Source organism: Andrena cerasifolii, chromosome 3, assembly GCF_050908995.1.
Source record: "Andrena cerasifolii isolate SP2316 chromosome 3, iyAndCera1_principal, whole genome shotgun sequence".
NCBI classification, from domain to species: domain Eukaryota; kingdom Metazoa; phylum Arthropoda; class Insecta; order Hymenoptera; family Andrenidae; genus Andrena; species Andrena cerasifolii.
Window position 1 is genome coordinate 13,674,695 of NC_135120.1, and position 15,236 is coordinate 13,689,930.

General features: G+C 48.6%; 1 protein-coding gene across 1 annotated transcript in view; it reads left to right on the forward strand.

The window, feature by feature from the left end:
* LOC143367276 (uncharacterized) overlaps positions 1-14,652 on the forward strand; it is a 256,180-nt gene extending 241,528 nt beyond the window's left edge. Inside the window, exon 5 of the mRNA XM_076808912.1 lies at positions 7,423-14,652. Coding sequence (XP_076665027.1) covers positions 7,423-11,190 — 3,768 coding nt within the window. The 3' untranslated portion in view covers positions 11,191-14,652. The remainder of the gene's footprint in view (positions 1-7,422) is intronic.
* The last annotated feature ends 584 nt before the right edge of the window (positions 14,653-15,236 follow it).

Consider the following 15,236-nt stretch of genomic DNA (forward strand, 5'->3'; position numbering starts at 1 on the left):
TAGAGCAGCGGCGACGTTTTTATCGAGGGAAATCCCAGGTTTCCCAGAGACCGGTGGCGTTCAGCGGATCTCTAGGCTGTTGCTTTTCCATACGGTTATGGGAGAGTTGCCGCAAAATTGTCACCGCATCTAAATTCTGCAATGGAAACTTTTTCCAAGGATAGGTATATACTATTAAGTAGTTGAACATCTTGTGCTATTACTTGCAACGAAGAAAAAAATTAAAACTACAAACATAATTTTGTTGGGGGAGACGTCGCACTTTTAATTTTCCGTTTAAACTTCTTAATTTTAACTTTTTATTTAGAAGAATAGAAAGAGCAAAGAAAAATGAAACATATTTATATTTTTCGTACAGTTTTAAAATACAATAAAATTGGAAAAATAAGTGAGTACCTACAGATATTATTTCTGCGTTTCTAAATTTAATTATCTGTCCTTCTTTCTTCCACATTCATTGCACGTAAAATAAAAAGAAAATGTGAAAAAGAAGAGTGAAAAGCCAACGAATCTGTTTAAGATTCTCGGAGTTGTCATTAAAAAGTAAATAATTTGCCTTGAGGTATCGCGGTATCTGTTTTAAAACACTAAAATATCATTTAGTGAAGCGCGCCATCTATCCCGATTACAAGTGCGGCACCTCGCTGCTCAGAGCTTCGGAAACGCTTGCCGAGTTGGTGTCAATACGGCAAGCCGACATCTGGGTGACAAGCCAGACCACACTGTCCACGTTCCACGAGCACCGTCGGCGCAGAAGAAAGGACACGCGATGGGAAGCCTTGTTCAGCGGCTGCGTATCGAGGAACCCGCAAAATAATACGATTTCGATCGCCCGGCGATCCAGAAGGCGAGGCCGTGACGTAACGAGCCTGTTCGTGGCCGATTCGCAGCAGGGACAGCGATAAAAACCATGAAATTGCAGGCCTCGGGAGTGTCACGCTAGGTGTTGCGCCGTCATTACCATAATTCTCGGCGGCTAGGCCCGCGGGGCACCGTGTAACTGTAACCCCCGTTGTTCGGTAATCCATTATCGCGGGACCGATTGGTCCGCGTCGCAATTAGAACGCCGCGGAGGAATATAATAGCCTGGCACCGAGCGATCGACGAATCGGTAATGCGTCACGGAGCTGGACCTCGCCGAACGGTATATATTTAGCGGAGGTAACTGCAAATCTAGACTATCGGGACGAGCTTGGCTTTTTTCGCCGCCTCGAAGCGAGCTTCGCGACTAATCGGTTTTGAGAGATTTTCGGTGTGTGGTATCCTTTTAGAGGGAACGTCGGTGGCTCGCTTTATATTTATTTTGCTGTGTGCTGGAAACCGAGGGAAAGACTCGCGAGGCGTCACTTTCTTGGTAGAAGCTTGATTGGAATTGGAGGAGACCGCGGCTAGGTGCTACGTTTTTCAGTTTTCAATGTTTTTCATTTTTGTTTGAAATAATTAGTTGATAAGAAATATGCTAAAATATACTTTGGCCATTCCTCTTTAATATATTGTATATGAAAAGTTGAGAAAATGCATACAAAATGAATGAAAAAATGTTATTTGGACGAAGGTAAAATGTATCAATTTACCCCACTGCGGGGCTAGTTGATACGTTATTCTGTTTTCAAGTTTTATTTGAATTAATTACTTAATAAGAAATATGTCAAAATATACTTTGGTCCTTCCTCTTTAATATATAGTAAGCGAAAACTTGAGAAAATGCATACAAAATGAATGAAAAACTGTTATTAGGTCGATCAATTTGTATGTATCAAAACTATTTAATTTTACTCTATATAAACGAAAACAGTTAAAAACGATTGTTAACGTCAATGTACTTACTTACACACACGTACGCTGGATCGTATAATAGAATTGAATAACAAACTTCACATATTTTGCTCAAACGGAGCTACGTATATACGGTGTCGAGATAATTCGTCAGTATCAACTTGCCCCCTGTATCAACTAGCCCCGGTCTCCCCTACTTAGAGAGGTTTTTCGTGCTCCCTTTCCTCTGTTCCCTCAATTTATTAACCGTGTTTTGAGACAGACACTTTACGGGAGCGTGTCAGCCCTTTCTCTGCGGTATTCGACTTTAATCCACGCATTAAAAAATGTATTCTCTTATACTGTGACACTAAGCAATGTTCTCCGAAACCTCTAGTGGACCATAAGTCAGTAACCATAAGTTGAATATTAAAAACTCTTTGTAATCGTCTAAAATTGACACTTCTCGAGAATTCAATTCCCAGCTGGGTCAGTGTCCTCGAGAGCTGGACGTGAATAATTTTTATGAGCGATAGTAGCAATGCAAGTGGAGTAAGGTTCTGATACCAACACCAGAATAGTCCCTTTTCTAGGAATACACTAGCAATCCGATTCCAACTGCAATGTTAGAGACGCCCGCAACGTCGACTGCTCCGCGTCTGATCGCATACCGGGCGATTCTACTTGCCCGTCTTACTCTACATACATTCTCACTCCCTGACCGAATAACTCACTGAATTCGCAGCTCCTCTAAACCATTCGTCAAAATGTCACACTACTGGGAGCTGAGTCTCAGCGCTGTATCCCCGTAAATTGCAAGAGTACCTATCAAAGCAGCCGCGCAAGTTGAAAGCATCATATTCCTCCTGCGACGAGTTCCCAAGATTCTTCGCGTACCGCGGAACGAGCCCTCGACTTGCGAAAATGGGAAAAGCTAGTTCCGCACGGAGATGGCAGCGTTGGGTGTTCCCGCGAGAAGGAGAAAATGGCGGGCGGTGTCTCGCGTTACGAAGTCGCGGGTAGCGGTTTCACGGTGGGCCGCGGTCAGCCCGGCTGCGAAAAATAACGCTCTCGACGGTGGATCGGATTTGGAGTGGCGTCGGTGGTGAGTTCACGGCGGGGCCGTATGTCGTCTCGCGGGCGCGTGTGCGTGCTTGAAGAAATATACACGGGACGCGGCCGAGAAGCGTCGCGGCGCTGGCCGTCCTGCGTTACGTCGAGCCCGTCGGTATGCGTAAATATACAAGCCGCTGAGAGAACGAGAGAGGGAGAGAAAGACAGAGGGAGGGAGAGAGAGAGGCGAGCTTACGCTCGGATCTATACATATACGACGGCCACCCCGATTTTAGAAGAACCCGTGACTCCGACAGCCGATACGTGACGCTCTAGAGCGCGGAACCCTTGGAAACTGGACCACGACCGGGATTTCCTGCTCCTATCTCGCGATTAGCACGCTCCACGCTCATGTGGAACATCGGGGAGCGCTGTAGATTGAGGGAGATGCGCGGGTGAAGCCTGTGGGGTTTATAGAAGTAGGTTGGAGATGGTCCTGTAGAAGCTTAAGGGGTTTCCCTAGTTTGACGCTCTGAAAATAAGGTACAGTTTGGGGAATTTTTTAAAAGAAAAGTATGGGGAGACCGGGGCTGGTAGGCCAATTTTTCGGTTTTTGATTTTTAATAAATTATATGGGCGAAATATCATTAAACTATCTGATTAAATTATTAATGTTGACTCAATGTGGCAACATTTCAGGTATTTTAATGCTTTTCTAACACCTTACATGCTGGTCAATCAGCCCCGTGGTCGCTAACAGTATGGGGTAGGTTGACTATAGGTGCAATCAGTTAAGGAAATGTTGTTAGCAACTTATCTGAGTGGTAATAAAATAGCACAATGTCACAAGAGTTGTTTCATTATAAAATATTTATTACTTTTTAATAATAAATAAAAATTTAAACCTTTACAGTAGCAATAAATCTTATATCTAGTATTATAAAAATATTCGACGTCTTCTATCAACTAATTACTATCTTCACAATCTGATGTGCGATTTTTGCACTCGTAGAAAAGTACATTTCCTTTTACGCATCTGGAGTGCACCCACATCTTGCAAGAAATACACTGTACCCATTCTTCTCCAGGAATACTTTTTGAATAAAATTCAGTGCATTCAATGCACATTGTATCGTCTGCATCATCAGAGGAGTAATTAGTGTATTTTCTTCTCATTTTCTTTGTTTGCCTGTCCCTATTTTCTCTACAGTTTTCTTTGTTTTCTCTGTACGCTTCACTTTTTTCTTCATGATTTTCTGCTTACGTGATGTGGAAAGCTTTTGTATTATGAGCTTTTCTTTTTCAGGCGTGTCAGTGTATATTGCGCTTTTTCTTTTGCGTTTATTTCTTTTGCACTCTTTACGTGGTCCTGCTACGGGAAATGGTCTTATATCTTCCGGCGAAAATGAAGTTAAAGCTGTATTATTTGTTGAATCGTTTACAGGCGTTGACTCAATCCTGTTTGTATTATAGCTAGAGTTTATTTGTTTTTCGGGAGTTACTAGGTTGTTGCTCACTATTTGTGTCAGCAGACGATTGTTGATTTGTGCCATCAGTGACCGGAACTCGTCTGTCTGTCACATAAGCACCAAAAAACTCAGATTCAGGAAAAATATTTTCGTCTAACGGCTAAATCCCTGTAACTCTGAATCCGGTCTGTATATTGTTACAACTTGCTGCCAATGTAAGTGCAATTTTAATTAAGTCGGGAATATCGTAAACTGCGTATAGGCTTTCCCGGGTGAGAAGCTAGCCAATTATCGGAGGTTGTGTTAAAATATTTTTTTAATGGTCCATAAACTGTCCTATCAAGGGGTTGAAGCTTGTGGCTACAGTGAGGAGGGAAAGATAGTACAGTTATGCCATTACTCTTAAAGTAATCAAGAACTTCAATCGACAGGTGCGAATCATGGTTGGCTAACAGTAGGAGAACGGGCTTTTCTTTAGATGGCTTCGCGTATTGAGCAAAATGTTTTGCGAATTTAATGAAGTTTTCCTCTTTCATCCAACCTGACTTGTTGGCATCGCCAGATGATCCGAGTGGTCCACCTCGAATAAAATAATCTTTATAATTTACACGAGGAAACACGAAAAACGGTGGAACTGTATTTCCGACTGCTGAGACAGCAACCGCACCCGTGACCAATGTTCCTCTCTCAGCTGAAGTTATCTTGCCTAATTGTCGCATGCCTCGCCGTGCAACTACTTTATTAGGAACGTGAGCAGTCGTAATCCCTGTCTCAGAATTGTGTGCACGCTTAGGTAACTTGGTGTCAATCGCCCGAAAATTGTTGATTATGAGCTTATATATTTTAGAACTAGATAGAGAATCGCTGACCATGACGAGACCATATACAGCTGCGATCTTTGAGTTGCAGAAAATAACTTCTGTGAAAACTTTAAACGCGATTATCTCGAAACTACATTTTTCAAGCTAGGCGCATTAATAACTCAGTCAATTTTGATCGGATTCACTTGAAATTTTCATGCAATATTCGTAATACAATTATCTTGATTTAAGCTTACCAGTTTTTTCATCGAATAATTCATTTAATCGTAACATTGAAAAAACTTGATTTTTGATACATTTTGATACAGATTTTTTCTTAAGTCCGCCATTTCTTCAAAAATTAACATTTTTTTATATCTATACGCTTAACTGAAGCTATTGTAATAAACTTTAAGAAACCGTTCGAATTTTTCAATTCGTAACAAATATTGGAAAGTTACACGAGCGCCCGTTTCGTAATTTTTTTGCAGAGCTTAACGTTATCGAATGCTGTGGCCATACTACCGAAATTTTGTTCAATCTGGGAGCATAAAATATTAGTTAAATATATGTATTTTCATTTGGTAATAAAGATTTTTCGTAGAAACTTACATTTCATTATAAAAGAATGTCTTGAAAATAACCTTTATTTTCGACCGTCACAGTGGCTTCCCCCCTTAAATGTAAAATGATATAGGAGATGAAGTCCCTCGAGCTTCAAATATGTAATACTTACGTCGCAAGAGATTATACAAGAAATCTAAGAGCAGATCGCATTGCGTTTGCGAGAGCCCGAACGTGTATCGAAGTCACAGTATATCGGCTACCAATTAAGCGAATAAAAACTCGTAATTACCGGCTATCAGGGATCAGGAGGGATTAAAAATGTTACGAAATTTCCATTTGCTAATTATTACGATAATTAGAAAGTACGACCGCGGGGAACGAGTGGACGCGTCCCCTCCACGATTGAGCCAGCCAACCACAAAACATGAAAAATGTTATCACGGCCTGTTAATCGATCGCTAAGAAGTGCTCTTGACTTTCGATGCAGCCGCGCAAAGAACAGGTGTAGCGAAATCAAGAACGCGAAAGAGAAAACCGAGCGGGACCACGGAATGGCCTTAGCTGCACTCGGCTATCGTCACACTTCGTCCGCCACAGACGTCACCGTCCGCGTGCAATTAAACGAAGAAAACGAAAAACCGAGCCGCGCGACTCTGGAAACCGCGACTTTCTTTAATCATACGCGTCGCCCGCTCGTGTCTTCCACGGGGAAGAATGAAATTCAATCTGTCGTATAAAAAGTTCGATCCAATCAACGATATCGGAGTAAATGGCATTCGTGACGAAGGTAAATCATGGAAGAATAATATCTTCGTGGAAAAGTTGATGAAACTATGCGACAAAATTGTTAGGAGGTAGTTTTCTCTGGAAATTACACTTTTCCCCAGTATAGAGGTCAGAGTAAAATATTAAAAATGAGGAAACCGTATCCTACGCCCTTGCAACAATTCGAAACTTTCATATTTTATTTGCACATGCCAAAAGTAAGCTATCTCCTCTTCCATCTACGCGTCGAGCACGCTTCAATCGTAATCGATTGAAGAAACACAGACCAAGCTCACTTGAATCCGTCGTCGAGCTGGAAGGCTACGTCCACAAGCGTTCTTCTCGGCGCGACGACTGAAGTAGAACTAATTGCAGCGCTAAAGAGAATATATTAATTTCGTTATTCATTGATCCGCAGTTTTTAATCGTGTCATACAATGTACAGGGAGTTACGTGAGCGGCCTTCCACAGTCGACGAATAACGGAAGCGTTTTTATCCGGATACGGAATTATTCCGCGCCGCTCTCGCGTCCGCCATGTTGGGTCCGCGAAGAACGGGCGCAAGGGAATAATGCGATTAACTTTTTTACTATTAAACGGCGTAATTGCATTATAATAGCTAGTAATTTGTGGGGGGAAAAAACGTTGACACAGAATCTAAGGTGATGCCGAGGAATTCGGCTGCATGCGGACGCGGAGGATATTTACTGAAACGCCACGCCTGCTAATTTACGTAACGCTTCGTTGACAGTCGACCATGACATATAACGTTCTTTCCCCCCCCCCCCTGTCATTTATGCTTTTTCTCGTTCCCGTATCTGCGCCCTCGACTTTATAGCCGACGGATCAGTCAGTTGCGACCTTTGGCTTCGTTTAAATAGTTACACGAATGTCAAAGAAGTAGAAAATAAGAAGCGAGCCGTGTTGTTCACCTCGATACCCTTCTTTGATATGATCGATACTAGGTGACAATTAGCAGCAATAGTGACGAGGGTTTCGCGATCTGTCCGCAGGACTCGCAGAACAGCCCGGTGCTGGACCGATGGAGCATCTGTTCGCCTGAAGAGGAGCCGCTGGTGTTGCAGCAGTTCCTCAGGTTCGCCGAGACGCGTCCGTTCGTGCAGCAGTGGCTGCTGGCCGCCGGGACGCCGGGTACGGATGCTATGTCACCGAGCAGACGACCTTCGCCGCCGACGATGCCACTAGCACACCTACCTCCGTCGCTGCACCTGCTCCACTGCGGCCTCCCGCCCCCAGGCTCGAGATTACCACCGCCCTTGCCTCCGCCTCCGCCTCCTCCGCCCTCCGTCTCGCACCCGTCGATGTCACCGACCACTCAGAAGCACTACTCTACGTCGTCCAGCGGCAACTCCGGGGTGACCAGCACAGCGAACTCGCCTCCCAGGAGCCTCGACTCCCACATGACGGTGTCTCCGCTCAACAGACTGCAGAGCATGCAACCGTTCGACTTCAGGAAGCTGGGCACCCTGGGTCTGCCTGCTTTCCCGCCTCTACCGCCGCCGCAGCCCACGGAGCAGCTGCTGCAGAGCAGGAAGTCCATGAGGAACCCTCACAGCCCGCACAGTCCGCCTCATCATCACTCCAGCAGCAATCAGCTGCACAGGCCTCACATGCCGCCGGTGGCGCCGATCTCCTCCTCCGCGCTCAACTTTGGCCACCCCCTGTCCATGGCAGTATCCTCTGGCGCGTTACCTCCCAATTTTCCCACGCATTTCCCTCCGCCACCCATGTGCAAGTCCTCGGCCGGTGTGGCTGGCATCACGATCTCCTCGGACGTGCACAGCGGCGGCGAGAAGAGCAGCGAGTTCGGCTCGGAGGAGGACGAGGAGGTCGACGAGAACTCGGACAGCGCCCTAAACCTCAGCAGACGTGACACCGCGTCCAAGCATCATCACGAGCATCGACAGCACCCGCCACTACCTCTCCAAGCAGCGCCTCTGGGCAGACCGCCTGGCATCCCTGGGAGAAAACCTCACTCGCCTGGGAAGCGACCAGGAAGCCAGTGGGGCGGCTCCACGAATATACCTCCGAATCTAGGCACTCCGTTCATCAATCCCACGACTGGCAAGAAGAGGGTGCAGTGCAACGTCTGCCTCAAGACTTTCTGCGACAAGGGAGCTCTCAAGATCCACTTCAGCGCTGTGCACCTGAAGGAGATGCACCAGTGCACTGTCAAGGGCTGCTGCATGATGTTCAGCTCGAGGAGGTCGCGCAACAGACACAGCGCCAACCCGAATCCCAAGCTCCATTCTCCCCATCTGCGACGGAAGATCTCACCGCACGATGGACGCTCGTCCATGGCGCACGCTCTCGTTCTTCCACCTCAGGTGGTCCTGCCTGTCCCGGCCACGGGCCTGAACCATCTGCCGTTCGGGTCCTTCCCCTTGCTTACTCCGCCTCCCGATCTACGGTCTCCAGCCTCGCTGTGCGCCCTGGACTTTAAGCACCTGGACCTCTCGTCCTCGCAGAACCAAGGCAGACCTTACGACGAAAGCCTCCAACAGCGGATGAGCGTCAACTCCAGCCTATCGTCCACCACCGCGCTCACCACTGCCTCCGTAGCGATGACCACTGCCGCGGAGACCCTCAGCACCAGCATCGCCACCAGAGGGTCGTACTGTAGCAGCAGCGCGGTGGAAACCGTGTCTCCTTCCGCTCAGGCGCCCACAGCGTCGCAAGAGGTCGATGAGGATGACGACGACGACGACGGTGGTATCGTGGTGGTCGCCGAGGACGACAGCAATCTACCTCCGAGGCTGTCTCTGCGTTCCGGGGAGGAGGACGACGAGCAGCCCGCTGACTTCAGCTTGGCGAAACGGCCGAAGCTGTATTTCGGCGAGCTCGCGGACGAAGACCTTGTCAGCAACCCGGACAGCAACGAGGACAACGATTCGATGGGCAGGGTCGACCAGCAGAGCTTCTCTATGAGCCAGCATTCCATGAACTCGACGTCGTTGCATAGCAGAGGCGTGCGCAAGAGGAAGTCCCAACATCCCACTCGGTGCGCTGTGCTCACGGAGATGCACTCTTCCTCGACCGACGGAGACTCGTCCAACGACGAGGAGAGGATCCACAGACGCTGCCTGTCCGACAGCGCAGGCATCTCGTCGATGAACGAGTTCCAGAGCCAGCCAGAGGACATGTCGATGTCTAGATTGGAGGCTGAGGAACGGAAGGCTTCGCCGAATTCCCCGAAGAATCTCAGCTTCAACGATCAGGAGTCGAGCTCCCGTTCCCCGGATGCCTGCAACAGAGAGCTGCTTGGCGTTCGGAGAGACACTGTTTCGTCCCAGGACAACGCGGAGGATCTACCTCAGGAGGAGCCGCGGGACTTGAGCTCGAGAGCGAGTAGCGCGAAGTCACCCAAGAGGCAGATGAGTCCGGAACCAAAGACGTGTCACGACTCGACGGAGGCCCGTTCGACGGAGACCACCGTTCCCTCAGCGTCGGTACCGACAGCTCCGGCGGAGCAGGCCACGACGGAACAGGGAGACGGGAGGAGGAGCGAGTGCGAGGACGCGACGAGGGACGAGGACGCGGCGGGAGCGGTGTCCTCGATGAAGGAGGCCGAGACGGAGGAGAGGACGAGGGAGGAGGAGAACCAGGAGGAGGAGGACAACGACGAAGATGAGCCGATGGAAGAGGTCGATGATGATGATGATGAGGAGGAGGTGAACGATGCGCTGCGTAATCAGGAAGGTGAGCGTCCCGATGATCCCTCCCGCGCCCCCAGCTCGGTCGACAGCCGTCCGACGACAGCCGACGACCTCTCCCACGACTCCTCGACCAACACTTTGCGTCAACTCGAGTCCTTGTCGCAGGGTCGCGCGATGCAGTGCACCGGGACGCAGCGGGAGGGTTCGAGGTCTGGCCGAGGCTCTACCAGCCCCGTCAGCCTCACGACGCACCAGGAGATCACCATGGACAACTCCTCACGTGGCTCTCGTTCATCCAGCGCCTCACCCTCCACAGCGGCCATGGATATGGACAATAGCCTGATCACGTACGGCCGTTACGAGAACGGCGACTTCGTCAGCAGCCCGGACGTGCCCCTGGACAGAGAGAACCCGCGCCGCTGCACCGCCTGCGGCAAGGTCTTCCAGAATCATTTCGGTGTCAAGACCCACTATCAGAACGTCCACCTCAAGCTGATGCACCGGTGCAGCGTGGACGGGTGTAACGCTGCCTTCCCTTCCAAGAGGTCGCGCGACAGACACTCGACGAACCTCAACCTCCACCGGAAGCTGCTGTCCACGTCGTCCAGCCCGCCGCTGTCGTCCAGCCTGCCGCCCAGTCTCTCACCCAGAGTCGAGGACTCCCAGATGAGTCCGCTGCTGCACAACGAGTTCCTCGCGAGATTGTACGCGGACGCTGGCATCGGCGCTCTGGGCACCTATCCTTTGACACCAGGCCTCCCGTCAGCGGTCGATCTCGCCGCGAGACTGCCACCTCCTCATCCTCTGCTGCTGCCGCCGCATCTGGGAGCCACCTTCTCGGGCCTGTCCTCGATCGCATCCCACCTGGCCGGTCTGAACGGTCTCACGCACCAACATCTCAACCACCTCACCAGGATGTCCCACGAGCAGGGAGCTAGACACTCTCCGCTATCCTCGCCGGGCGCCGAGGACCGAAAGGAAGAGGCCAAGTGCACCGTACCGGGATGCGAGCGAGTGTTCGGCTCCAGGGCCGTCAGGGACGCTCACTCGAGGGATCCCCAGGCCCACCGCGACCTACCGGTTCTGTCGACCAGTGGCTCGTGACCGATCCCTTTCTGCGATTACTACACCCTACTGTGATGCCAAAACCCTGACGATTCGACCTGTACGATCGCCAATGATCTCGATTAGGGGAGGGTCGAACGCTTGGCCCTCGCTGTTCCACGTAAACGTGCAATATCGAACGGGACACCTCCCCGACGAACGCTGCACCATCGTGTTCTCGTCGGTTCGTGTGATCGTCGGAAGATTCGGGTGCGTAGCCAGCCGCAGAGGCTCGGTGGTTCCCGGTAGTGCTTCGTGATAGCGTAGGCGGAAGGAGTACAGTGAGTTGCTCGAGTTTCGTGTCGCTCGTTGCAGCTTCAACGAGCTGACGCCCAGGACCTCGGTCTGCCAATGTCCAAAACCTGTGCAGAACGTGAATCTGGGCTGCAGACTCGTGGCACTCCAGTGGTGCTCCTTCCACCCTCGAATATTTAACACATAGAAGATCGAAAATTTAAACGAATCGAATCTTTCCGGATAGGAATCTTACTACCAAGTGTAACGCTCCTCAACAGGAACCACCGACCCACACGTATTCTTCCCCAGTTCTCGTGTTCATTCGCGCGAAATGCAAAGTGCTGCAATCTAGTCAATTCGGAAGTCCTCGGCCGTGGTGCCGGAGTCGAAGCAAAAATTCATTCACTTTGTCCGTAGTCGACACGTGGCCCCCGAATTCCGACAGTGTTCCTTTCGATCCGCGAATAGGAAAAGAGAGACCGCTAAGCGAGGTCACGGGTCCTCGGCGAGATCGAAGTCGTGGTCCGGTCACGGTTCGAGTATCGAGTCGCATTCGTGGTGCATTTATCCGCTTTCGTGGAGGTTCCCGTTCCAGTCCTCGTGTCACGAATCACCGAGAAAGAGAGAGGGAAAGAGAGGGAGAGAGAGAGTTAGAGGGGTAGAGTGAAAAGCTGGTCGACTGAGGGACTTTTCCACCTCGTCGTCTCTTTCGTTTGGTGACCGATGAAGGTCTGGGTTGGTAGGAGAAGGGGCAGGGGAAATACGATCGAAGACCGGAAGGATCGATGTTCCGGCTGACTTTATCATCGTTGTGATAACGTAACGTTTAGTAAATATGCCACTATTTAATCAGTAATCAATTACTACCGCTGTATATAATAAACATAGTACCTTTCGATGTATCGCGTAATTAATCAATTAAGCTATCTCACGCGGCCGATGCGACGCGTGGATCTCGGTGGAACGAGCCGAACACGGAGATACGATAGTTTTGTAAAGGCGAACCGATCTTGGCCGGGAAATCGGGTAGGCGCATCGGGTCTGAAAATGGCAGCTAGCTGGGAGGACGGAGTCGAGGGATGTTGACGTGTTCACTGCGGGCCGCGCCACATTGGAACGCTGGAGACTGGGTGGATTCTGCGAAGGTTCATGCAATATTTATTTTCCACTTTTAACCTTCGGTTCTCATAATACTGGGTCAAAATGAACCACAATCTGACTTTGAGGTGAAACATTTTTTAGGTATCACTGAAAATGGTACTACTGTTTAAACATTACTTTAACTTTATCTCAGAATTTTCGCGACTTAATTTAACAGATAATTTTTAAACAGCAGCTACTTGGGTCGAATCGACCCACAAGGGAAGATCGCGAACCCTAAAATTAAAAAAATTCTGAAACTTTGTGAATATGTAGGAGATTTCCTCTTGATTGCAACACAATTTAGGAAAATAACAAAATAGGAAAATAACCGGATTTTCAGGGGTCAATTACACCCCCTTAGAGTGAATTTAGACTGCCAACAAAAATCGTGTTAGAATCGGGAGGAAAATCCCTACACATTCACAAAGTTTCAGAATTTTTTGAATTCCCGGGTTCAGGATGTTCCCTTGACAGTGTGATAACTATATTTGAAAAAAAACAGGTGTGACAACCGAAGGTTAGGGTGTCCCTTAAAATTGAAGGTGCGATATAATGTTGAGACACCCGCTAATTTTATTCCTTTTGGTGTGCTAAGTAAGTATGCAAAATTACGGCACAATCGGATTATTCTGAACCCTGGCCTCAAGAAACTTAAAGTTACGATATAGGTACTATAAACTTCTTTATTTTTTTTTACCACCTTTAGAAAATATTCGTTCACTTGGAACAGAGGTTGCTGAAATACATAAATATGTTACCGCCATAGTCTAAAAACTGGACAAATGGAAAATTTATACCACCTTCGATCATCCACCTGTTAAAGATATTATCGATATATCGTTAAGTATCAATAAGGAATCGATAATCCCAACTCCAGTCCCACCACACATTTGGTTACACTCAGGGTTGCATATTAAAAACCAGCTGTTTACAAGAGCGCAGTTTCGTTCGAAACATTGAGTCTCTTGAGAGCCTACCTTTAGAGTTGTTTGATCGAGCCGATATTTTGCGCACACATTTACCACAGCAAAGGGAAATAAATCGGTAGGTGTCTCGAACCAACTTCTTAAATTTAAAAAAATAAGTCATTATAAGGGACACCCTACTGAGGGTTAAACTGTCATCCTCAAGGAAAGTTTGTTTCCTCAATTTCTCCAATCCGCGAGTTCTCTAATCAGAGCAGGAGATTCTCCAGTCAGAATCAATATTCAAAAATCGACTTCACCCACTCTTCCGCCGTCCATTAGCGTAACCCGAAACCCTGTCACGAATAATACTCAGTAATCCACCAGTCCTCGCGGCGATTCCCAGGGACTCCAGTCTCTACTGAACGCGAACTGAAGTGGAGGGAAAAGTGTGGGGAAGGAAGCGAAGAGAGAAGTTTAAAGAGCCGAACGATGGTCGCGGCGGGAAAGCAGCGGATCGACCACTAAATCAAAGTGTGACGGACGTCGTCTCGCGCTAGATAAATGAGAATAGATAGATTTTATTTATTGTTTCCTAGGGATCCTACACGAAACACACACTGTACCAGCGGCCAGTAGCGGGCACTGTCGCGGAGATTTCCTTCTCGTAGAGTCGAGCTCGCGCGGGCATCTCGAGCACGCGCGGGTTCGCGCGTCGCGATGGATCGCGAGCGGGCGCGCAAGCTAAACAAGCGCACAAGCTTCCGAGCAGCATTCGAACAGGAACGCGCGCGCCCGTCCGCCGTTCCGCGGCGATCCATTCTTTCGGTTGTACATACGTTGCGTACCTTGTTTCTATTCGTAGTCTGTGTGCGTCGATGATTTTCTGCGCGGCACCGCCGAGGATTCTGTAACAGGGGTGGGAGGGGGGTGGGGAGGGGACACGAACGGAACGAGGGGTGAACATTTTTCTACGCGCCTGAGCCTACGTTTTACACTACTCGCCTCGCCGTATGGCAGCTCGCGGCACACGACGAACCCACTACTAATTTACACAGCTAAGGGCGAGCCAGATTTACAATTGTAATTATGTATAAACTGAACGCTATGATGTATGATATTATAGATCGATTATAAAGAATCACTCATCATTAATGAAAATAAATACCTATCGAAATCAAGCGAGCTCGAATCTACGTACTATCATTCGCACCTGTTTAAATGAAGCTTTCTGGAAAGCTTCCTCCCCGAAGAAGAAGGCACCCAGGCGCTGCTGGGCCGCTTAAGTTTTCCAGGACAAATGGAAATCCATAGAGACCTCCAGTGGCGGATTTAAAGAAATGGCCCAGGTGGAACAGTTCTGGAACACCCTGTATACATAACAGAATTACAGATAAGTTTACGCGCGCGTGGAATGAAAATTATGGGAAGGAAAAACGTATAGTGTTTCGATAAAATTATAATTTTTTAGACCAATGGGCCCTAGGGGTGCCTTTTAGGTCCAGGCAGCAACTGCTCGTGGGCTACTTGTTAAATCCGCCACTGGTAACTCCCTGAAATGCTGTCGTTTGAATCCTTGCGATATTCTGCCTCTGTGATCGGTACCCGAGGAGACTCGACGAAAAACAGTGAACACGCCTACGAGCGGCCGACCTCGTTTTCTGCGAAAGAGATCCTCCTCTGGAAACGAGGGACGTGCTCGTTTATCAGGCATCTCGTCGGGCGTGCACTCGCACGCCTACCGATCCGAGCGAGGTCCAC